At 33.4% G+C, this 25,709-nt stretch overlaps 1 protein-coding gene across 6 annotated transcripts in view; it reads right to left on the reverse strand.

Moving 5' to 3' along the window:
* The window catches only part of Pot1 (protection of telomeres 1), a 105,708-nt gene that overhangs the window by 37,034 nt on the left and 42,965 nt on the right, over positions 1-25,709 (reverse strand). For 5 of the 6 annotated variants that reach the window (XM_046422445.2, XM_046422442.2, XM_046422443.2 and 2 more), the window contains 2 exons: positions 6,769-6,899; positions 2,983-3,273 (listed from right to left, as the gene is read on the reverse strand). In XM_046422445.2, the coding sequence (XP_046278401.1) occupies positions 2,983-3,273; positions 6,769-6,899 (422 nt within the window). Of the gene's footprint in view, positions 1-2,982; positions 3,274-6,768; positions 6,900-25,709 lie in introns of those variants that run through there. The other variant, XM_046422448.2, reaches the window with a different exon arrangement.

The following is a 25,709-nucleotide window of genomic DNA, read 5'->3' on the forward strand; positions in this document are numbered from 1 at the left end:
TTTTGATATCATAGAAATACTACTGTGTTTTTTTCTTTTTCATTAAGAATTAAATCTCTCATTTCATATCTTATTGAATTCATGAGACTTCCTGAGCAATATTACAAATTAGGAAGACAGCAGATAATTTTGCATTGTATCTTACACTAAAATTTCATCAGTAACTATTTTGTTTGGTATAAGATGGACATGTTGTTTAAAAAATTAAGGAGGCATATTTCTAATATTACCTTGCTACATTAAATGTTTTCATAAATATATTAACATTTACTGAGACAAGCATATAATTTTTAATAATCATGGAGATTACTGTATTTTCCTGTCATTATACAACTTCTGAACTATAAAAATAAATTATGCTAGATAATAGTATATTATCCTTTTACTATACTGTTGATTCTGTTTGGTGGTATTTGATCAAGGATTTTGGTTCACATTTACATAAATAAGATTATTATATAAGATTTCATCTCATTCTTAGTTACATAGCATTCTTATGATGCTTCCATACAAAGAAGTAAATATTGCAAATCTGAACAGTAATCCCTTGAATATGACAATTTCTGGCTCACATTATTTTATGTTTTCTAAAACACAATAGAGATTAGACATACAAATGATCTATCAACTCTGGCTGCGCATGACTTCTGCTTTTTTATTTAAAAAACAATAATAATAAAAAAATAAAAGAGCTGGATGCAGTGGTTCAATATTGTAATCCCAAGGGCTTGGGAGGCCCAGGCAAGAGGATCAAAAGTTCAAGGCCAACCTCAGTAACTCAGCAAGGCCCTACACAAATTAATGAGATCCTGTCTCTAAATAAATAAATAAATAAATAAAAATATAAAGATGAGATTTCAACATCACTGTGGACATTAAGGACACAGAATATACCTAAATAAAATTTAATTTATAAGTATTATACAGAACACAAGCTGTATAAACACAATAATAGAAATAAGGTAGAATAATGTTAGACTTCCAGACTTATTAATTTATGTCTTTATTGCACACCATTGGTAAAAATATAGTTACTGAAAAAATTAAATCAACTACATTGCAATTACCGAAAAAGGGATCCATATTAGTATCATACCCAGGTTGAGAAAGGAAATAATGATACTACATAGTTATGTTGACTAGATATCATTTAAGGTAAGGTCTGCCTCCTCCTGGTTTTGAAAAATAATTTAATAATGTTTTCCTGATACATAAGAAAAATCCAACATCAGAAAAATAAAATCAGCTATAATTCTACCTTTCAGAGTTAACAGTAAAATACTGGAAAGTTATATATGCTTTTCAATATAGTTTTGCTATGTTTATGTATATTTTTGTAAACAAATGAAACAATATTACTCACAGTATAGACAACCAAAAAACTATCTGAACAAGTATGTATCTACAATCCATTTTATAGTCTGAGAGCATTCTATTACATATAAATAGTTCATACAATTTAATTCTCTACTGTTACTGAACTTTTCCCTAAGTTTTGGTACTATAAGACAAATATTCTTTTAAATTTCCTCTGTACACATTTAAAATCAGTTCTTTAAAATAAATTCATGAAAATAAAATTGTTGCATCAAAAGGTACACAAAGACTTTTAGGCTTATATAAAAATTGTCTAAGATTTACTAATTTAATTTCTTACATTTACTTTTTAATACCATATTTTAAAAGTTACTTGAAAGTTCCTTTTACTTACTTGAAAAACTTATCTATTAGAGTAAGATACAAGAACACACTATTTTTTAAGAGAAAAAAATATAGATCATCAGCCACAAAATTTAATGCAAAATTTAAGAATTTTCTAACAGGACAGCAGTAAAAATATGCTCTCTGCCCAAAGGTATATTCCTTGTCATTGAAAATATTTAATAATTACAAACTGCCCTGGTTAAAGATATCACATTGGCCACAGAGCATGACTTCTATCTTTGAATGATTTTATGTTGCTTTAGCTTCAGCTTTGTCATATTTGACGTGATCAACTTTCCTTATAGTATGCGACTTTCCTTATAGTATTCTGTGTATATAAAGATTCTATTTTCAATTTCTAACCCTTCATATTTTATTTAATAATTTCTGTTTTTCACTGTCCCTTAATATGAGTGTTTCAGTCAGCTTTTTATCACTGTGACCAAAATACCTGACAAGAACAGCTTACAGGAGGAAAAGTTTATTTGGGGCTCATGGTTCAAAATTCTTAGTCCATAGATTGACAACTCCTGGCCCCAGAATAATGGAGTCAGCCATCTATACACTGAGACCTCTGAAACCATGAGCCCCACAAACACTTTTCCTCCTTTAAGTTGTTCTCGTTACCCAAAGAACATGTATGAAGACAACGATTGGTGTCAATATACTTTATATACAACCAGAGATATGAAAAAATGTGCTGTATATGTGTAGTAAGAATTGTAATGCATTCTGTTGTCATTTATTTTTTTAAAAATCAATAAAAAAGCTAACTAAAACAATGGACACGCTTAATGATAATAACACTAAACCCTAAGATTGTCCAAGTGATACAACATTCCACAATTCTTTGCCCTATAATTGCAGAGAACAGAGAAAAAAAAAAAAAAAAAACATGGTGAAAGCAATGTTGTTCAAATGCCCAAGAAAGAAAAATAGCAGATCATTCCTCCAAAATTATTCAAGAGCTAAACAAGGATAGCTATTTAGCTAGAAAACAGCTAAACAGCTAAATAGAAAACAGGTCTATTACTACTAAAATAATAAATAAATATGCCATAAATCATATTGTATTTAAAATACAGATCTGATAATAATATTTTTCTCTGGAAGGAAAATATTAAAGAAGTAAGTGTAGATAGCATGAATATTTAGGCTTATCAAAAAAGTTAAATTTTAAGTACTTAGTAGAGTGTAAACTTATTCCATATGAATGCTAAAAGTGTTTCATTAATTCAAATATGGTAATAACTTATAATTTCAAGTATTTAAATGTACCTTTAGAAGATATGAAGCTCCATCCACTTCTGCTTTGCCCACAAGCTGACAAGTCAGGTCAAAATACTGCATAGGCTGAACATCACACAACTGTACTAACATGGAAGAAGGCGAAATATGTGTAGATGCCCATACCCGTAGTGCTTCTACCATTTTGTGGTCCTCAGCAGTGAAATTAAAACATTTGCTTGAAGTACGAGGTATGACAGGAGCTCCCAAGGTTCCTTCAAATGTCAAAGATGCAAACCCAGAGCTGGTGATACCCTGAGGCTCATTTTTATATATCTGAATCTAAGAAAATAGGGCAAAGTAGAAAACAGATACTAACAAAATAGTTTATCAACCACAACTCAGGAGCTAAAGAAACGTGAAAGATTATAAATTTTTCCAGCATAATTAACTCAAGTATGTAATTCTTTAATATTTTTCATTGAACTAACATGAAATGTAAATTCAACTGGTATTATATCAATATACATAAGTTATCATATAAAATTCTACAAGACTGTACAAACATATTTACATTTTCAAAGAGGTAGTCATTGACTACCAAGTTTTCATTCATTATTTTTACTAAGATATAATTTACACAAGGAAAAAAGGGATAATAAGTGACAGTTATTAATGACAGATTAAAAGCTGGAATACTTAAAAGATGAGTGTGTGCTGTCAATAAATGCATTTTAGGCTACTTTACTCACTGTGATTGAGAGAACTGACCATCCATGAGCATTTTTTTTGCTTTCTGAATTTGGGGGCTCATTTACTAGATATATAATTGTTATATATTCTTCACAAAGTGACATTTTTGTCCTTATAAAATGCTCCCTTTCTCTTTAAAAAAAATCTTTTTAATAATATATGCTTGATGGTGTAGTTATTTCATTTTCTGTATGACTACTGCTTGCTTGGATATTTTTTCCTGTAGTTTTAGTTTCGATTAAATTGTGTCTTTATATTTTAAGTATGTTTTGTAGGTCATATACAGTTTTTAAATTTTCATTCAGTTGATCCTTTCCTTGTAACTGTACTGTTCATTCTATTTACATCAATGTAATTATCACTATGGTTGTACTTTGTTATCTTGTTATTTGTTTTTCTTTTGTTCTTTGATGTTTGCTTTTTAAAAACTGCTTCATTGGTACCATTGTTCCATATATTGGATATTTCAATTCTCTTTCAGCTGATTTCATACTTCATTTTGGTTTCTACACTGGTTTCAGAGTAATTTGTTCAGGTGTCTTTTATTTTCATGTACCTTGCATTAAGTGCATTTAAGTCAATGTTATTCATCAAATTTGGAAAAGTTTTGTCCTTATTTCTAAAAAATATTTTCCCCATCCACATTCTTTTCTGTTGCTTCTCAAATTGTATAATGCAACATTTGATATTCTTCCAAAAATCCCTTAGGGTATATTCATTTTTACTTAATCCTTTTTCCTTCAGATTAGGTAATTTCTTTAGATCTATCTGAAAATTAACTTGATATATCTAATCTGCTCATTAGCCTGTCCATTAGATTTTTCATTTTATTTGCTGTTCTTTTCAACTACTGAATTTCTATTAGGCTTTTAAAAACAGTTCCCATTTCTCTGCTGTAATTTGATTTGTCATTCATTTACATTTTCATTTGCTAAAAATTTTTTTCTTAATATTTTGTATTTTATATATTATATAAATATATATTTTTAAGTTTTAATTCAAAAAAATCCAACATCTGGGCCAAGGAATCTGTTTAGAATGTCTTTTTCCTCCCTTGCCTCTGGGTAATATTTTCCTATATTCTTATTTAGTATTCTTTTTTCCTTTGGTAGACACTGTAAGAATCTGAATTGTGTTACCTCTTCATGGTCACTTATTTGATGGCTAAACACCTTAAATCCAGGAATACCTGGTTTTATGCCTTGTTATACACAATCTATGGAAACCCCATGGTGTATTCCAAAGTCTTTCTATCTTGGTGGGACTCACTTGCAACATGTCTTCTTTGTAGATCTTCTTTCAGGTTTTGACAAAATATGTTGTAGTAGGCCTTACTCTAGGATGTTTCCCTTTATGAGGAAGGGCTTTAGGTTTTCTCAGCTGAATGTCAAAGGTGTAAAAGAGGTATTATCAAGGTTATTTATCCCTAAGTAGGCTGAACTGCAGCATCCCCAATGCTAGACCTCTAATATCTATTTCATGTTCAACCATAATTCTGTCAGAGAGCAACTCTTGTAATCCTTAAGTATTCTTGTCCTTTCCATGTACAGCACAGCTTTCAGTCAAGAATTCATGGACACCAACCCCTTCCCTAACACTAATAGACTTCTTGACATCCCCCTATAAATAGTTCTTTCCTCTCTGGTACCTCATCTTAAAGATCCAAGTTCTTTTAGCTGTCTTGAATTTTGGCCTAGTTTCCTTATCTTAGTAGGACAACAGGTTACATTCCAGCTTGCCATGCAATTGTTGAGAAACTGTACCCAGATAGAGATGTGGTGATCATGTGGCTCATCTCCTAAGTCTCTTTTCTCTATCTGATCAGATAGCTATTGTCCAATGTGTGAAAACAGTTGCTTCACCTTTGTACAGTGGGAAAAAAATGCTCACAATCCATATACTTTGACTAAAAAGATCTACAATCTTTATATATAAGGAACTTCCACAATAAGATAAGAAAGGGAAATAAAAATCCCATAGAAAAGAAAATACATAAAAAATGGCTATTTCATATTTTGGAAGATACATGAATTCAAAAATGTTCTTGACTTCATAAATATTCACAAAAATTCAAGTTAAAACCATGAGATACTAATATAAACCCAACAATACATTTTAAAAGGAAAGTATGAAGAGTTTGTGAAATGTGGAACAACCAGAACTTTCATATGCTGTTAGTGACAATGTAAAGTGGTAGCAATCACTTTGAAAAACTTAGGGTGAACATAAAAGTACATCTTAAGGCACTAGTAACCACACTTGCTAGTATAAACCTAACTAAAATATATGTGTGTATAGAGGTATGTGCTTGAACATATGTTTATATTAACTAAAAGCTATACTAAAGAGTCCATAACAATAATTATAATTTCCACAATCTGGAAATCACCTAAACATTTAGAAACAACAGAATGAATATAAAAATTGTGATGCGTTCACATAGGAAAGTACCATTTATCAATGAAAACGAACAAAACCATGTAAGCAATATGGATGAAACACACAATCATGAGTAGACATTTAAAACATAAAACCAAAACCATATAGTGTCTAGCCACATTATAAAGGGAATACAAAGAACATACACAAATAAAACTAGTATGATATTAGAAATCATAGCATTGACTCAGGCCTGGTGGCATATGCCTATAATCCGATCTACTCAGGAGGTTGAGTAGAAGGACTGCCTGAGCCCAGGAATTTGAGGCTAGCCTGGACAACATAGCAAGAGCTCTGTCTCAAAAATTAAGTAAATAAATAAGTTAATTTATTATGATTGTTACTCCTGTCCTTTACCAAAATTTTCATATCATGAATCTATATTTGAAAGTAAGAACACAGAATGGGCTTAGTGTGAATCTGAACAACTAATATATTTCTGAGGAAGAAGAATTGGAAATTCATTTAAATGAAGTGATATCACACTATATATTATTTGGAGTCTGATACTATTTACATTTCTTCTTCTGAAACACCTGATATCATGCTCTAAACAAAGCAACTACACAAGTAGTGCTAACTAGCTTCAGTGAATGGCAGCGTTCTCATCAAAAGAATGTAAGTTATAAAAAGTATGACTTATACCTTAAGCCTGTGAAAGCGAACAATGTCTCCAATTTTATAAATTATTGGAAGGGCTTCATAGTTTCCACTAAAAAACAGGCAAGTTAACTTTACATTTGTCTGATCCACAATTGTTACCACCGAACAATAATCTGGAAAACACAAAAATATTGGCCTAACTTTTAGTATTTCAAAGCATTTGATGAAATAAGATTATGCTTACTTCAAAATGCCATACTTTATTACTTAAATTTTTAAAGAAAATGATGAAATATGAAGACATTTTCTTGGTTTTCAGTATGCCTTGTCAAACTAATCTGTAAAAGTGTTCCACAAAAATTACTTTAGAAACTGTAGTAAAACAAAATTAAAGACTCAATTAATTTTTCTGGAGAGACAGTATCTTCTTCTATTACTCCAAAGTTTAAAAATCATAAAGTTGATGAACATAGTCAAATAAACAAAGTATAATTCATAAAGTAAGCACATTTAAGTTTAGAATAAAAAGAGTATATTTGCACCAAATATGATGAAGTCATATTGTAACTACATAAAAATGCTATATATTGACTGCAGTGCCAGGGATCAAACTCAGGGCTTCATGCATACTAGGAAAGCACTCTACCACTGAGCTGTCCTTGCCCCCCCCCCCCAATTATTTTAAAAACTAGAATTTTACAGTAAATGTACAAAAAAATAAATGATTCGTAGAAAACAGTTTTTTGATAACAAAGAAGTAAAGATATACCTGAGAGATTGGAGGACTATGGGTACTGAAGAGCAATAACAATGAATAAAAGCAAAGAACAAGGAATGAAAGTTAAGTATATTATTTAAAATCAAAGAGCATTGATAAGGAAAAAGTGAATAATAAAAATCTAGAAGGAATAACATTTTCCAGAGTAAAAGGATTTCAATAATCTACAAGCAAAGGCAGCAGAACACAACAGACACTAGTATGGCAATATGTAAATCAATGGATGTGTAACTGATGTGATTCTGCAATCTGTATATGGGGTAAAAATGGGAGTTCATAACCCAAGTGAATCAAAGTGTGAAATATGATATATCAAGAACTATGTAATGTTTTGAACAACCAACAATAAAAAATTAAAAAAAAATCTACAAGCATTTCCCTCTGATAATAATTGCTTGATAAATTAAACTACATAGTCATACTTTAATAATTGTTTCTCAACTCATAAGTAAATCCTAGGTATAAACAAATATGGCAGGAGCTCAAGTTGGGTGGAAAGTAAATACAGAAGTTAACAACACATTGGTCAGTGCTCTTATCATAAATCTAACAGCTTTGGAAATTACAGATCAAGTCTGAAAAAGAAGTGTATCTTAGACTACTGAAAGTTGAAACAGATATCAGAACAAATCAGTCATCATAAAAGACAGATATGGGAGAAAAAAATGACCTGCCAGTATAGAAGATCAATAAGAAAATTTGTCCAAATATGCCATGGTTTGGAAATGAGAAAAAAATAATAGGCTAACTAATAGGTAAACTTCCTGCTGAAGAGCAAGAATTAAAAAAAAAAAAAATACAATAAACCTAAAGGAAATAGGATACAGTAGTAATTTCAAAGAGAAAAAAAATTAATTTTCCAGCAATATTAGTTTTTAGCAATAAACAAAAATATTATTTATTACTCTTCTATATTTGCAACTCACCTAAGTTAATTCCTATTATGTAAATTAAAAAGTTTTATCAGAAAACAAATCCTTTACCTACAATTCATCCACTGTTCTTCCACACAACGTATCACTAATATTGCCTCATGTCTAACAAATATGATTTAATACAGGATTTTTGGTAAGACCTTCCAATGTTTCTCTAAGCACTACACAGGTTGTTAACTTTGCAACTGGATTCACATGCATATGACCATGCTACCTACCACCTGTCCTGCTTGTGAATATTACCTCTGTAATTTTGGTCCCATTTTCCACAACAGTGATATAATTTACCAATTTCATAGTGAAATGCACAGCTGGTTTGCCAGAAAATAACAACATACTTTGAATAAAACACAATTAGATTGAAAGTTTTAAGTTCCTTAATATTTTATGACAGATAAAACATAAGGGCAGAGATCACTATTCTAACAAAATCTGGCACAACTCATGGTACATGTCATTAAACTTAGTCCTTTTACATTTTTGTTTCTTGGCAGCCTTTATAAAGCACATAGCTGATTCACTTGTAACAGAACACAAAAACTCGCATTTCATATTTGTACCTAGTCACTACTTGCATTTATGTCATTTTAACCTGCAGCAATTCTACATTACTCCTCTCACTTTAAATGCTCTGAAATGATCCATTTTTATATACTGGGGATATAATGCAAAAGCAAAACTGCAAATTCATGGCATAAATAGTTGAATTTGAATGTTAGCCAAGATGAACAAAATCCAGTCCTTGTAGTACTAAGATGATATTGAAGAATGTAATAGCTGTAGGGGACGGGGGAGTACGGAGTTTTTGATTTTTTAAAATCAGGCTTAATCTAAATTTTAAGACTAAAAAAGTTTTACCCCCGTCCCCCTGCTCCCAGGAAATGTCAACCTTCAAAAGATGAGTTGATGGATTGAAAGACTCTGGGTAATATTTTGGTAAACACTGATGTAGGCCCATTATCTAAGTAGTCTTTACAGGATCATCACTAGTTTTGTAGTGCTTTGTGCAAAACTTAATAGACTCCCCTTTTTCAAAAGTACTGATGATCCTCATCAATTTTACAAAGAAACTTTATTGACTCCAAGAGAGCAGTTTTGGCTACTCACCCATATGCACTCCTATCTGATCTCACATGCATACCCAGAAACGGTGATAAAAAGGACAAATTCTTTCCTCACCACCACTTCCCTAGAAGTGACTGTGCCAGGTTAAAGGTCTGTGCGGGATTGGACAGCTAGGAGAAAGAGAAACACCTCAAAGGATGCCCAAAGTACACACACAACTGTTGTGTGTGCAAGGAGTATTGTGTCTGCATGCTCAGAAATCTGAGTATGTAAATAAGATGGCTGAGGATCTAGGTTTATGCAAGAGAGGACACTCCTCAGTTCAATCAAGTCTTGGCTGTAAACCCTGAAATATCTTTTACCTAAACAACTCTATTACCTGGATGGAGCACACACCTCTACCAATAGCACGCTAAGTCCGTGGTCCTAACTTTCACTTGACCCATGTTTTCTCCTTTGGAAGTACTACTACCTGTGACTTTTGGCAAATGTAAACCAAAGAGACTCACCATGTGCTCAAGGAAGAAAGGGAAGTAGGCAAGCAAGGAGGAAAGGAAGGAAGGAAAAAGATATTTCTATAGAGTAAGAGCTTCCTTGAAAGCAAAATACACACACACATACACGCACACACACGTAAATAAGAATTCGTAGGCATGACTTTCTTAATTCAATACAAAGGATGGGGAAGAGTGGATGATATGCAACAGTTGAATCACCTGAAATACTATTTTAACAGAATGACTTCCCTTGCAGTTTGAATAAATCTGCCCCAAATGTAAATGTCCTTCAGGATTTTCCTCTATTATCCTATATCATTAAAATCTTTTTTGTTGGTTAATATTTTGTATTGCAGTAGTGGTAATCCCTTAGCTTTTGCTTTACAGTTTTCCAGACCCCATTTTTTTTTAATTAGTACATAAGCAAAGTGAATAGCAGATTCACTCATTATTTTATGTCACACATAACCATAGTTCATAGAGAGTACTAAGTGAGTGAGACACGGTCCTGCCTCCCATGAAGTTTACTTTATTGATTTCCTTGTACTGATTTTACATTTTTATAAACTAATGTTACAATCTTAGTTTTTATAATATTTTATGCCCCTATTTGCTACTGTAGAGTTTACATTCTCTATATAGGTAATGACTCATCATGGTAAAGGCAGAATTAATGATGTACATGACATTTTCCAGAATAAATGGAAATACACATTTAAAGTTGATGAACAGTCAGTATTAAGATGGTCCCAGAGTCTTGCTGAGCATTACTTTATTTATTTTATTTTATTCATTCATTCATTCACTCATTCATTCATTTATTTGAGAGAGAGAGAGAGAGAGAGAGAGAGAGAGAGAGAATTTTTTAATATTTATTTTTTTGTTTTCGGTGGACACATCTTTATTTTATTTTATTTTTTATGTGGTGCTGAGGATCAAACCCAGCGCCCCGCACAGGCCAGGCGAGCGCGCCACCGCTTAAGCCACATCCCCAGCCCTGAGTATTACTTTAAATATTCACATTTTAGAAAAGTGGCAAAAACAAAAGTTTTTATAAATATTAGATACAACCCTGCAGTTCAAAATGTCAGGCAGTAGAAAAGACCTCAAATTAAATTTCTAGATATGATTCAAGTTCAACCAAAGGGTCAGAAATTAAGTCTATCACGGAAGTTAACTATTATTAATAATTAATTATTTTGTCATTTTTATAACTAATACTTGTCAATGTTCTGATTTATATAGAGCTGAATAAAGCATTCTACTGAAAATATAGTTTCTCTGTTAAAGTACTTTCTTCCTAGGTCTTTAATAGGAAGAAAGCTGCATTACTTAATGGTCAATAATACTGAAGGATTACTATACACCAGGCAATATGGTAAGCTCTGTGTGTTTGTGTGTGTGTGTGTATACATACATAACACACATATATGTGTGCAGGCACATATTTATACATGTGTCTAAACATACACACATATGTACACTCACATATCCATACACATACCTCCTTAAATTTTTTTGACTTCTGGAAATTTTATTATTTTGTCTTTCACATACAGACTTGTTATTTACCAGGAATTAATTTTCATGTTTGATAGGAGGTAGTGATTCAGTTTCATTTATTTCAAATGGTCACAACTGAATTCGTATATACTTGAATATACCAGAAATTATTCTTCCAGCTTTAAAACAAGGGAACTTCTTGTGACTGGGGTTGTGGCTCAGTGGTAGAGCTCTTGCCTAGGACATGCAAGGCCAGGAGTTCGATCCTTAGCACCACATAAAAATAAATAAAGGTATTGTGTCCAATTACAACTAAAAAAAAATATATATATATATTATATATATATAAAACAAGGGAACTTCTTAAAAAGGTTAGTCAAGCTATCCAAGTTCTAACATCTTATAGGTCACAAAGCTGGGATACAAACTTAGCATGTCTGTATCAAATATTTCTATGCTGCATGCTTTTAAAAACCCGAACAGTAACTTCCAAAATGTAAAATATTGCACTCAAAATTGTGATGAAAGCTTGAGTAATTCTAATTATATAAAATCATACTGTATCTGAATTATATTTACAATCTTTACAATTTCATGCATTTGTCTTGAAACAGTTCATTTCTGAAGAATTAACACATCATAATGAAAAAAAATAATATAAATTTACTCCATAGAAACAGACCCAAGGGCACTATCACGGTTTCTATCATTGTATTCCATTCATATGAAGCTTATCATATATGCTACTTTGCAATTCTTTGTGATAATTAAGATTTATTTTTGATTCATAAACTGAATGAATAAAAGAAGAACATTTTTAGAAAAGTAGTCTCTCCTCAGGGTATTTGTAAAAAGTTAAATACTAATGGAAAGACAATCAAAGATGTATGTTTAAGTGTAAGACCACTTAAAGAACAGTCTATTGAACCTTGAGTGATAAGAAAAAATAGAGGGGCAGTGGAGTTAGGAACAGGGCAAACTATAGTCCAAGGGACAGATCTTGCCGACTGCTTGTTCTTCAACTTTGCAAAGCATTCAACTTTATTTTCATAAAGATAGTGTTTTCACATTCATATCTATATTTAACTTCATTATTTAATTAGAATAACAAGTGAAAGGAGTATCAACAGATCTGAGAACAAATCAAAATATAAGAATACAATTCTTGTAAAAAGAGAGCTTCATTTGTGGGAATAGAATGTGAAGGTGTACTAATCAACTCCTACTAGAGGGAATTTAGAATGAAAAGCATCAGTTATATGGTTTTACAGATAAGAGGAGGACAGATCAGAGTTAGAGTTTCTAATTTAAATAATTTAGCTATGTGCAAATGCCCAATATCATACAAAAATAATTTATGTATTAGAATGGAAAATATATTTTCAGAACAGAAGACTTCTGAAGAATATCAAAGGGGAAATAGACAGCTTTTAATCAGAAGACATAGAAAGACAGGCTTCCAGATTTAACATCAAATCTTCTCAATTCACTGCATTTATCACACATAGTATCTGATCAATCAAACACATGGCACATGTAAAAATTCATCCCCCACCTAAAGCCAGTGGCAGACACAGTCTCTGTATACCTCAATTTTCTTATCTGAAAAAATGGGTAAGTCATAGTATTCATTCACCTCAATGGACTGTTAGAATTAAACAAGTGATTACTTCTGCAGTGCTTAGAATAATGCCTGGCATAATAAATGAGCACTGAGCAGTAGTAGCAGGAAAAGTACTGACAGTATTTCTTCTAGTTTACATAATAACAGGGTTCTCTAATAAACCTACATATGATCTTAAATCTGTCTAAAGAAAATATATAGTATATAAAAATACTTTGTCAAAATATGGTGCCAATCTTTAGATTAAGTTTGGCAAATGAAATGGAAAGTATAGATTCAAAGGATTACAAAAATATTTAGATTTGAATTTCTACTGGATTAGTTACTATTAAATATGGTTTCTTTCCAGAGAAGAATCTCACAGTTAACAAGAACATGCCATTCTGAAAATAAAATTCACTTGGGACACAAGAGTTTCTGAAAAGATGGAAAGTGAAAAATAACCATTAAACTGTCTTACCTTAATCTTAAACTTAATTAAAATGCCAAAGAGACAAAGACAATTCTCATAGAGCAAAGGGGTAATCAAGAGCCAAGAAGCTCTAATATCTAGATTAAGATTTAGGATAAAAAAAAATTAAGATTTAGGATAGGCAAAAAAGCTAACATAGATTTTTTTAATTGCTCCAAGGAAATATTCTATTAAAAAAATAAACCAACTTCACAACTTTCAATAATGAATTCACAGAACAATACAAGTATTTATTTTCACTATGACTTATTTCTACTCTGTCCTAAATGAAGACACAAATTAAAGGTAATTTAGGTCTTTCTTCATAGTTAACATCTCCAGGGAAGATGGGCAAAGAACTTTAACAAATCAACGTTTTTACCTAAATATAGCCTTCATAATATATATGTTTAAACTGTTGAGAAAATATTGACTTTAATGCTTTAGTAATACTTTATAATTTGATTTCTGACAAAGCATTTAACTGGTTTAACACTTTGGTAATACTTCCCATAACTTGATATAAATCTGAAAAGATAAAAAATGATAAATCAAGCACTCTATTCTGCAATATTGAGCAATTCACCTAATTTCCTCAGCATGATTAAGTATAAATTGCCTTGGAGTTTTATTATAAAGGAAAGTTAGTACTTCATCTAAGCAAGGTCTTTAATCAAAGAAGCATGCATGCATAAATAATATAATCTGCAAAAAACTCCTCTATGAAAGCTGCTTCATCTCCTTTTTATCTACTTCTGTACTTCTGTTTTTAAACCAATCAATATTTTAGCAACACTCTCCCATTTGAATAAAAGTATCTTATGTAAATATTTAAGTACAAACTATGAAGATAAATCACTGTATCAAGACCACATAATATATAATCCTATTTCTTTTATAAGGAAACTTATTATACAATAAGAACATTTCTTTATTGTGCTGGGGTGAGGTTACATAATTTCCCTTCATATTTTACTGTACTGTAAAAGAGCACTGAAGGTAGAACAGAAAGCAAATGGTATGATACATATTATATATTACAAAATACATACTATAGATGATAAATATTATATGTACTATATATTTTAATACATACTGACATAAACTAGATAGGTGGAAGATCTTTTTTTTGAAATTGACATTTTAATTATAACTTAGGAGAGAGCAAATAGAAACATGTGCTCTACCATCTAAATTCATTTTACATAGAGGGGAAGAACAGCAGTTTACAACAGATTAGACAAAGGAGAATGAAGGGAATGGAGAGGGCAAAGAATAGAAAAGACAGTGGAATGATTCTGACATAACTTTCCTACGTACATATATGAATACACCACAGTGAATCTCTACATCATGTACAACCACAAGACTGAGATACTAATTAGAATAAGATGTACTCCATGTTTGTAATAAATAAGTCAGATTATACTCTATTGTCATGTATAACTAAGAAGAACAAAAATATTAAAAAGTAAAAAGTAAATAAATAAATCCATTTTAAATTGGATGAAAATCATAGCCATGAAGAAGGTCATTAAACTATGATCTATGAGGCAGCTGCCTGTTGTTATATAAAACTTTATTACTATACATTCATTTATTCATGCCTATAACTGATTTCATGTTGTATGGCATTTGGGAGGCAATGTCTATCATTAAACTAATTTGGGGGTCACAAAGCACCAGAAAGAAAACATTTTTTGCTTTACAGGACATATTTTCTGCAAGAAAATTGAAAAATTCCAAGTTGAACCGTTGTAACTCTGAAGAGCTGAACTAATACATACATGCTTCAACAACAGATTGATATTGAAAAAAATCAGACCATGTGAAAGAAGGCAGGTACAAAAGCCACATATTGAATAATAAGTTTATAGGGAATGTCAAGAAGAGGCAAATTCTAGACTGCTTAGTAGATTAGACAAAGGGGAATGAAGGGAATGGAAGGGGTAAAAGAATGGTAAGAAATAAATTTCTCTTGTGTAATAAACTGCCCAGTCTATAATATTTTGCTACAGCAGCCCAAACAGAATAAGACATATATAGCATAATCATGCAACTTCTGAATAAAAATGCTTCTGTTAAAGAAATATAGATGGTCCTCTCCTGACAATGGTTGAGATTACAATTTTTTAAATTTATCATGATACAAAGAGATACACATTGAGTAGAAACCATTCAGCAATTTTTGTCTTTTGCTAAGTTAGTGCTATCTTCCCTGATACTCTTTCATGGTGCTGAACAGTGGTACTGAGCTGCAACTCACAGCCAATTAAAACATACCTAAGAAAAATACCTAAAAAATATATATATAAAGACATTTTTTGTTGTTTTTCCCAGAACAATGCAATATAACACCTTTGTACTGCGCATTTATGTTATATTAGTATTATAAGTAATCTGGAGATGATTTAAAGGAAGGATATATGTAGATTATATGTAGTACTTCATTATTTTATATAAGGAACTTAACCATCTGCCAATTTTGGTATCCTTGCGGGTCTTGGAACCAATGCCTCATGGATACCCTGTGTTTGTGTGTGAATTTGTCCTTTGGTGTATCTTATATGTAATTTACTTAAGAAGCTAATACTACCCTAACCTTAGAGAAGAAAAAAATCAGAACTTAGGGTATGAGTTTTATATAAACTTTACTCCGGTCTCAAATATATTAGATTCCATATACCAGCATATGTATGGTAAATACACTCAATATATTCCTGAAAGCCATAAAAATCCACTAAAATAATAAATGAAGAAAAAAGACAAACCCTGAAATTCACAAGCAGATAATATAATCATAAAGAAAATCAAGACTGAAACAAAGATTCCTAAAAACTCCAACACTCCCAAAAGTTCCTATAGAGACTGCAGCAAAGACTTTGGCCAATGACAAAAAAAATTGTCAACATCTGAAAAGTCTTCTTTTTAACTGACAAATTATCACAGGTTAAATGCTGGGATCAGAAAATTAATTACAGACTCCACAGATCAGTACAGATATGTAAGTTATCTATATATCATGTTATTTAGTAAATGATTTTGAAACAACAGATCAATAACCAACAAAACATCAGATCATCATATCTTAGAGGGGGATGGGCTTTCCAAAGAAGCAGGTAGAAAAAAAAAAACTCCATCATATTTTAAATATCTGTATCTCAAAAATTACCAGCAATGAATGGCAATAATTGTGAAAAGCATCTTTAACATACAGGACAAAAAAGACATTAAAATCATTAGTAAATTAGTAGCTGCAGAAATAACAGCAAACAACAAATCAAAATATAAAAAAAGAAAAGATATTTTAGATTTCTTGACTAATGATATAGAAAGTATGTGTGGGAGTAGTATACTAAAGTAGAAGGAGCTCTCAAAAATGCAGATGAATGTAAAAGGAATTCTTAACGGTAAGGTCTCAAAATCCTAACACCAGTTATGACAGCCTCATCATATGAAGTATTTGCAACATAGCAAATATAATCTGAATGAATCAGTTTTATCACATTTTAAATTAAATCTAGAAAACCATAAATTAAATATAAAAATATTTTTACTTTGACCCCAGGTTCTTAATAATGATCCCTAAAAGACTGCTACAACAGCATAAAATTAGGTTTCAATACAATGTTTTTTTTTTACTAGTTACACAAGACAGTACAATGATCTTGACATATCATACATTTGAATCAAATACTTAACTAAGTATTAAGCCTTCAGTTCAGACAATGGTAGAGGAAGGAGAAGACATATTGATTCAAGTAAAAGAGAAGGTCTCTCAAGTTAGTCAGACAGAGGAAAAGATTCAAGTAAAAGAGAAGGTCTCTCAAGTTAGACAGAGGAAAAGATTCAAGTAAAAGAGAAGGCCTCTCAAGCTAGTCAGACAGAGAAAGAAAGTGTAAAACAGAAAAAGCCATCAGGGGGAAAGTTACAACAGGAGACTGCTACTAACACCTTTCTATCACCAGAGGGCGTAAGTGTCCAACTAACAAGGCCACCTCCATATGCTGGGAGGTCCCCAACCCCCGCAGTTGATAGTTGGGATCCTGAGACAAGATCTCAAATATTAACATGCCCTGTATTTGAGGCAGGAGGGCAGCGATTTTACCAAGTTTTAAATTTCAAAACAGTGAAGCAGCTAAAAGAGGCTGTAACAACCTATGGTCCTCAAGCACCCTTCACTGTAAGCATGGTCGAATCCATTAACAACTTGAACATGACGCCAGCAGATTGGGCTAATATGTGTAAAGCTGTGCTAAATGGAGGACAATACCTGTTATGGAAGGTTGCCAATGAGGAATTTTGCAAGGAGACGGCTAGGCGAAATGCAGCAGCTGGTTATCCTCAGAGAAATCTAGATATGTTGTTAGGAAAGGGACCTTATGAGGATCAGCAGCAACAAATTGCATATGATCCTGGCGTATACGCACAAATTGCTGCAGATGCAATTAAGGCATGGAAGACTTTACAAGGACATGGAGGTTTACAAGGTCAATTATCTAAGGTAATACAAGGAGCTAATGAACCTTATGCTGAATTTGTAGATAGGCTTATTCAAACAGCTACCAGAGTTTTTGGGAATACAGAACAAGCAATGCCATTACTAAAACACCTGGCTTATGAGCAAGCGAATCGTTGGTGCAGAGATATCATTAGACCATGGAAACATGAAGATTTAAACACATATATTAAATTATGTAGAGACATTAATGAACAAGAGCAAGTCGTGGCAGCTGCAGTAAAACAGGCTTTAGATGCCAGAGACATTAATGAACAAGAGCAAATTGTGGCAGCTGCAGTAAAACAGGCTTTAGATGCCAGGCCAAGAACATGCTACAATTGTGAACAAACAGGACATTTTAAAAGGAATTGTCCCATTGGAGGAGGGTTTAACAAAACTAAGTATCAAAGGAGTAGAATACCAGGTATTTGCCCACGATGCCGTAGAGGGAGACATTGGGCTAATGAATGCCGTTCTCAAACCACCATAGAGGGTACTCCATTATCAAAAAACGAACAAGGACCAGGTGTTTATCCACGATATTGTGGAGAAAGGCATCGGGCTCCATTGCCAAAAAATGGACAGGGGGGCCCAATGCTCCGGGGCCCAAAACCACAAATATACGGAGCACTGGAGGAACCCAGCAACCCCATCAGGGTAGTGCCCAGGACACATTGTCCATCAGATCCCTCATCAGACAAACCAGAGGGAGCGCAGGGTTGGACATCTGCGCCTCCGCCAGAGCAGTACTAACTCCAGAGATGGGAGTTCAAATCATTCCCACAGGGGTGAAAGGACCTCTTCCCAAAGGAACAGTAGGCTTATTATTGGGACGCAGCTCTTCTACTCTAAAAGGACTTATGATAAGTCCTGGGGTAATTGATCCCGATTATGAAGGTGAAATAAAAATTATAGCCAGTTCTCCAAAGGGTATATCAGTAATTTCACCAGGAGATAGAATAGCACAGTTACTAATAATACCCAGCCTACATGATAAATTCTCCAGTCGTACTGTAGAAAGAGGTTCCAAGGGATTAGGCTCCACAGGTGTAGATTGGACTATGCTTTCTTTAAATTTAGATTCTCGCCCCATGCTAAAACTAAATATTCAAGGACATGAATTTAATGGGCTACTGGATACAGGTGCAGACCTTAGCATCATCTCTCGTCAAGAATGGCCAAAACATTGGCCATTACAACAAGCCACTCAAACGCTTCGAGGCCTAGGAGTGGCAACTAATCCCCATAGAAGTGCAATGGTATTAGATTGGAAGGATCCTGAAGGATGTGAAGGAACTATACAGCCATATGTATTGGATCATCTTCCCGTAAATTTATGGGGACGAGATGTCCTAGATCAATTAGGTTTGACATTAACAAATAACATCAACCAAAATGCACCCACTATTATGACTAGACAAGGTTTTAGGAAAGGAAAAAGATTAGAAAAACAAGAACAAGGTATAGCAGCACCAATACAAATAGATCAAGGAACAGAAAGACATGGGTTGGATTTTCAGAAAGGGCCACTGAGACAATCAAAATTACTTGGAAATCAGAAAGACCAGTATGGGTTCCTCAGTGGCCCCTGACTAAAGAAAAGATACAAGCAGCCCATGACCTGGTCAAACAACAATTAGCGGAAGGACATATACAACCTTCTGTATCTCCCCATAATACTCCCATTTTTGTCATCAAAAAGAAATCTGGTAAATGGAGATTATTGCAAGATTTAAGAGCCATTAATAATGAGATGGTTATTATGGGACCTGCTCAATCAGGGATTCCTCAGTTGTCTGCTTTGCCAAAAACCTGGTATGTTTTAGTTATAGATATTAAAGATTGTTTTTTTTCAATTCCAATTCATCCTGAGGATAGTCCACGTTTTGCATTTACTATCCCTGCACTGAATCATGAAGGTCCTGATCAGAGATATGAATGGAAAGTACTCCCTCAAGGGATGGCTAACAGCCCAACTATGTGTCAAATTTATGTTAACAAAGCAATCCAGCCACTTAGAAATCAAAATCCTGAACTACAAATATTTCACTATATGGATGATGTATTATTAGCACACAGAGATAAAAACACATTGCTAGAATGTTATGCCACACTTACAAACTTATTAAAAAATTATAATCTAGAGATAGCAATAGATAAAGTACAATTAAATTTTCCAATTAATTATTTAGGAGTTCTATTATCCTCAACCATGGTCCGTCCACCAAAAATTCAAATACGAGTAGATCAACTCAAATCACTTAATGACTTTCAAAAGTTATTAGGAGACATAAATTGGATAAGGCCTTATCTAGGTATACCAACAGGAGAGTTGGGACCTTTATTTGATATCCTAAAAGGTCCATCAGATCCAAATTCACCCCGAATGTTAACGCCTGAAGCAAGAAAGGCATTAAAAATCATTGAAACATATATGGAAAATATGCATTTGGATAGAATTGATATAAGTTTGCCTTTATTATTTATTGTACTACCAACAAAAAATATTCCTACAGGAGTATTTTGGCAAGAAGGTCCATTATTATGGATACATTTATCTTATTCTCCTAACACTATTCTTACTAGGTATCCTGAGGCTGTAGGACAATTAATACTCAAAGGAATAAAAGCAGCAAAGGGAGTGTTTGGAATTTCTCCCAATAAAATTATTACTCCATATACTATGAATCAAATTGATGAGTTAGCTAATGAGTTAAATACTTGGGCAATAAGCATGTGCAAATCTAATGTTTCATTTGATAACCACTTACCATCTAACCCTTTATTGTCTTTTTGGTCATTGCATCCTGTAATTTTTCCAAAAATGACAAGAAAAACACCTATCATGAATGCTCCAAATATATTCACTGATGGGTCAAATAATGGTACAGCAGCAGTAGTTACCCCTGATCAAACTTTTACATTTTTAGTACCCAAACAATCAGCTCAAAAGGTAGAGCTTAATGCAGTTTTACAAGCTTTTGTGATGTTTAAAGATTCTGTATTTAATTTATTTTCTGATAGTCAGTATGTAGTTAATGCTATAGTATCTCTTGAAGATGCTGGTAGGATTTCCCCTTCTTCTACTGTTTTCTCTTTGCTTTCCACTATACAAAGTCTAATCTGGGACAGAAAAGATCCATTCTTTATAGGACATATCAGGGCACATACAGGATTGCCTGGAGCCCTTAGTTTGGGCAATGATTTAGCAGATAAAACTACACATGACATACATATTTTTTCTACACTAGAAGAAGCTATAAATTTTCATAAAAAGTTCCATGTCAATGCTAATACTTTACAAAAGCGTTTTAAAATAACTAAGGAACAAGCTAGACAAATAATAAAACAATGTCAAAATTGTGTGACCTTTTTACCACAAGTTAATCTTGGAATCAATCCTAGAGGATTGATACCTAACCATATTTGGCATATGGACGTCACACACTTGCCAGAATTTGGAAAATTAAAATATTTGCATGTTACAGTTGATACTTCTTCTGGATTTTTGATGGGCTCCCTTCATGCCGGAGAAAAAACTAAAGATGTTATAGCTCATTGCTTACAAAATTTTGCCACTGTGGGTGTTCCAAAACAGTTAAAAACAGATAATGCCCCTGGTTATACTTCTACCTCTTTTAAACAATTTTGCTCAACATTTGGCATTACTCATATAACAGGAATCCCATACAATCCACAGGGACAAGGCATAGTTGAAAGAGCTCATCAAACTATTAAAATGTACTTATTAAAGCAAAAAGAAGGAATTGGGAAGGGGTATATATTCCCCAAAAATAAACTTAAAATAACCCTTTTTACTCTAAACTTTTTAAATTTGGATTCATCAGGACTTAGTGCTGCGGAAAGGCATATGTGTCCAAAAAATGTGCATAAGCCCAAGGTACTTTGGAAGGATATTCTAACAGGACAATGGAAAGGTCCTGACCCAGTAATTGTCTGGAGTCGGGGGTCTGTTTGTGTGTTTCCACAGGGAGAACAGCAGCCGATTTGGATTCCAGAGAGATTAACCAAGGTCCTGACCCAGTGATTGTCTGGAGTCGGGGGTCTGTTTATGTGTTTCCACAGGGAGAACAGCAGCCAATTTGGATTCCAGAAAGATTAACTAAAGCGATTTCTACAGACCAAAAAGAAGATGATTTGGCTCAAATCCATAACAACTGATATCCAAAACTCCAGTTTGGCTATTCTTACATCTGCAACAGAACCAGGATGCTTTTTTCAATATCTATTTTATTATTGCCCTTTGCCATATCATGAAGTTCTATTTTGTTTTTTGAGCTCATACAGACCTAGGTTAATGTTTTGCTGATCAGTTCTATTTTTTGACTATAGAGTTTTTAAACATTGCAATGGAGATTTCACCTGTAAAAAGTTATAAGGCCTTTACTATAATGTTATGTGTTGTATGTATTATATTATGTGTGCACACTTGTGTTTTGTGTTATATGTTTGAATGTACGTATGTCCATATATCATATATGATGAGTGCTCATGATAAAATGGATCCAAATTTTTTTTTTCACGTGATTTATATGGTTTAATTTAAATTGGGTAAACAACTGTTGAGGATTGTTTTAATATGTAAACAAAAAAGAAGGTTAACAGATCTGTTTGTTTACTTTCACCTTTCCTTTTCATTATATTTAATAATTCTCTTAAAGATAATGTAAATTGTTAAGAAAATTGTTTTCTTTTAGTGCCTTCTGTAATGTTACATAATTTTTTCTTTAGCCATTATTGCCAGAATTCCTATCTTCATCCCAGTGCCAGTGAAGACAATGTAAATTGTTAAGAAAATTGTTTTCTTTTAGTGCCTTCTGTAATGTTACATAATTTTTTTCTTTAGCCATTATTGCCAGAATTCCTATCTTCATCACAGTGCCGGTGAAGACAATGTAAATTGTTAAGAAAATTGTTTTCTTTTAGTGCCTTCTGTAATGTTACATAATTTTTTCTTTAGCCATTATTGCCAGAATTCCTATCTTCATCCCAGTGCTGGTGAAGTCAAAGATAAAACCAATCTACAGCTTCTACAATAGCCATCACTGAACTGCTTGCAGAACTTGCCTGGACACATTGTAAGCTCACCTGTATGCATTGTGAACTATCTGTTGGTGCAGCGACTTGTGGTAGTGTTGGGGTATTTTTGCTGATGATGTCATTGGTGGTACAATTTTTCCAAAAGGAGCCGTCAATTGGCTTGGTGTATCTTCCTCCCTTCTGCTTGTCATGATCGTCCAGCTAAAATTTGGGGGCCAACAGAGGTGAGGCAAAGAACCTCACCCCCCCCCCCCCGGCTGGTACAAAGACCTCTCCACAGGTGTGGCTGTATACTGGACCGGTAGTCAGTGACGGGTAAGATCCAATTGCAATGGTACCAACCTAAGGACCATATGTACTATTGGACAACCTAAGGCAGGCACGGTCCCTAAGCCACATGCTTGTTGTTTAAACAGAGAGGGGGAGATGTTGAGAGCCACAGCCGAAGGGGCCCCAGCAAACTTCCAGCTGCGGGCTGATGATTGGCTCACAGCGGCCCCAGCAACATCTAGCTGATTGGCTCCTTGGCCCCAGCAACATCTAGCTGATTGGCTCCTCTGCGGTGATGCTCATTGGGCTGTTTCCCTGCCCTTTCAGACCACGGAGCTGCTCATTCGGGGACTTTTTTGGCTCCGCCCACGTGACCCAGCCAATCGGCCTCAAGAGCAAGAGGATTGGGGGAGGTGGAGAGAAGCTTGTGTGGGAGAGAGAGGCTTGTGGAAAGCCGGTGGTGGCAGTTGAGGCTCTGAGGGTTTTTCCTGAGAGGCTGTTTTGTTTGGCGTGTGTGGTTCTAAAAATAAAGTTAGTTTCTTTTGACAAGTGGCTCCTGATTGTGCCCAGCCAGACTGCGGCAGTATAATTTCTCATTTTTCTGAATGTACAAGTTGCAGAATCACATATATATATACTAGTCACGTATATACTAGTGTCTATTTTATTCTTCTGCCCTTCCTATCTCCCCTTTCACTCCCCTCCCTTCCCTTCACTTCTCTCTACCCAATCTAATGTGACACACTTTTTTCCCCCTCACATCATCATACACATGTATTCTGTATAACAATGAGAGTCTCCTTCCATCTTCCGTGCATTTCTCCTTCTCCCTCCCTTTCCCTCCCAACTCTCTTCCCTATTATTGTTTCAAATTATATTTAAGTCGACTTCCTCAGCAGTTGACTTTTGAAATTGAAAAATTCACTTTTTCATTACAGAACTCTGGCAACTATGACTGCTGTCTCCAAAATTTGGAATATTGTCCTCCTTTTCCTCATCTATCAAAATTCAATTCACCTATGAAAGTTCAACTAAAATACTAGATCTCTTAGAAGCCTTTCCTCCATTAGAATTTATCTATGTTCACTGCCAGAGATCTTTGCTTTTTCCTTCAGTTATGTATCATACAACTAACTATGTCTCATATTAGCAAATCTATTACATTATGTCTTCCTTGACAACTCAGTCTCTTACTATTTTATCACTGTGAACACCTAGGTCTAACCCAAAGCTACAAGTGAGAAAAAAAAAGAAAAATTTTAATTGAGCAAATAAAAGAATGCATTACAAATTTTAAGACAGATTGAGAAAAATGTACTAACTTTTATGATTCATTAAAACAATTCAAATTATAAACTAATGAAATATAGGGGTAATTCTCTAAATTAACAAGCTATTAATTCACCAAAGGAAAAGATCATAAAATACAAATTCTAGAATATGCACAGAAAGCCAGATGGAAGCCTCAGCTTCATTCAAGAATTCATTCCTGAACGTAAGTAAGTAAACAATATGATGATATGGTGATGAGAAAAAAAATCATTTTTCCCCACCTCCATTCTCCAGATGGAAATGGACAGACTAACTGGAAAACAGTATGGGGCAGATGAAGAAGAGAAGCTTAGCTCAACCTTCCAAGTCCTTAAAAAGAGATAAGTGATAACTATCCATGGCCTGGATGCCTTCCATTTCTGAAAAACTGTCAAGTACCTATGAAATCTTGACTTATTCACCTAGAATAATACAAAATAATTCATTTTAGCTCTTGCAAAATGGAAAATTCAGTGCCTCCATTATAATAAATAAATTGTCACTCAACTTTAAAATATACATTCAAAAAGCATAGAGTAAAACAAAATTTTGATAGAAAATCACTGCTAAAAAATCTCCAAAGTCAAAAGAAGGCAGCAATGATTCTCCCTTCCTAAGACTGTATCATACACTCCATAAAGAGACAACTTTGATGACGCACTGACACGTTAATATTAGCTGATTCCATAATCCTCAAAGTTTTTCTAAGTTCTCATGAGTACAAATGTTAATATCTATGGTATCCTATGTCCTTATAACAACAGGACTAATTGACTTCCAAAAAGAATAAAAAAATATTGCCTCCAATAATTGATGATAACATTTGGGAAATGATGCATTTGCTTTCAGATGGAGATTATTACCAGAAATAAGACACCATGCTATACGTCATATGGAATTTTTAGTGCTCAGAATGAGGCAGGTCTTCAAGAAAAATTTTAGTCAAGGAGTAAGAATGCCAAATTGCACTTGACTCCACTACAATAG

This window comes from Marmota monax, unplaced genomic scaffold (genome assembly GCF_021218885.2).
Source record: "Marmota monax isolate L192 unplaced genomic scaffold, Marmota_monax_Labrador192_F-V1.1 WCK01_AAM20220418_F8-fsc00027, whole genome shotgun sequence".
In the NCBI taxonomy this organism is placed as follows: domain Eukaryota; kingdom Metazoa; phylum Chordata; class Mammalia; order Rodentia; family Sciuridae; genus Marmota; species Marmota monax.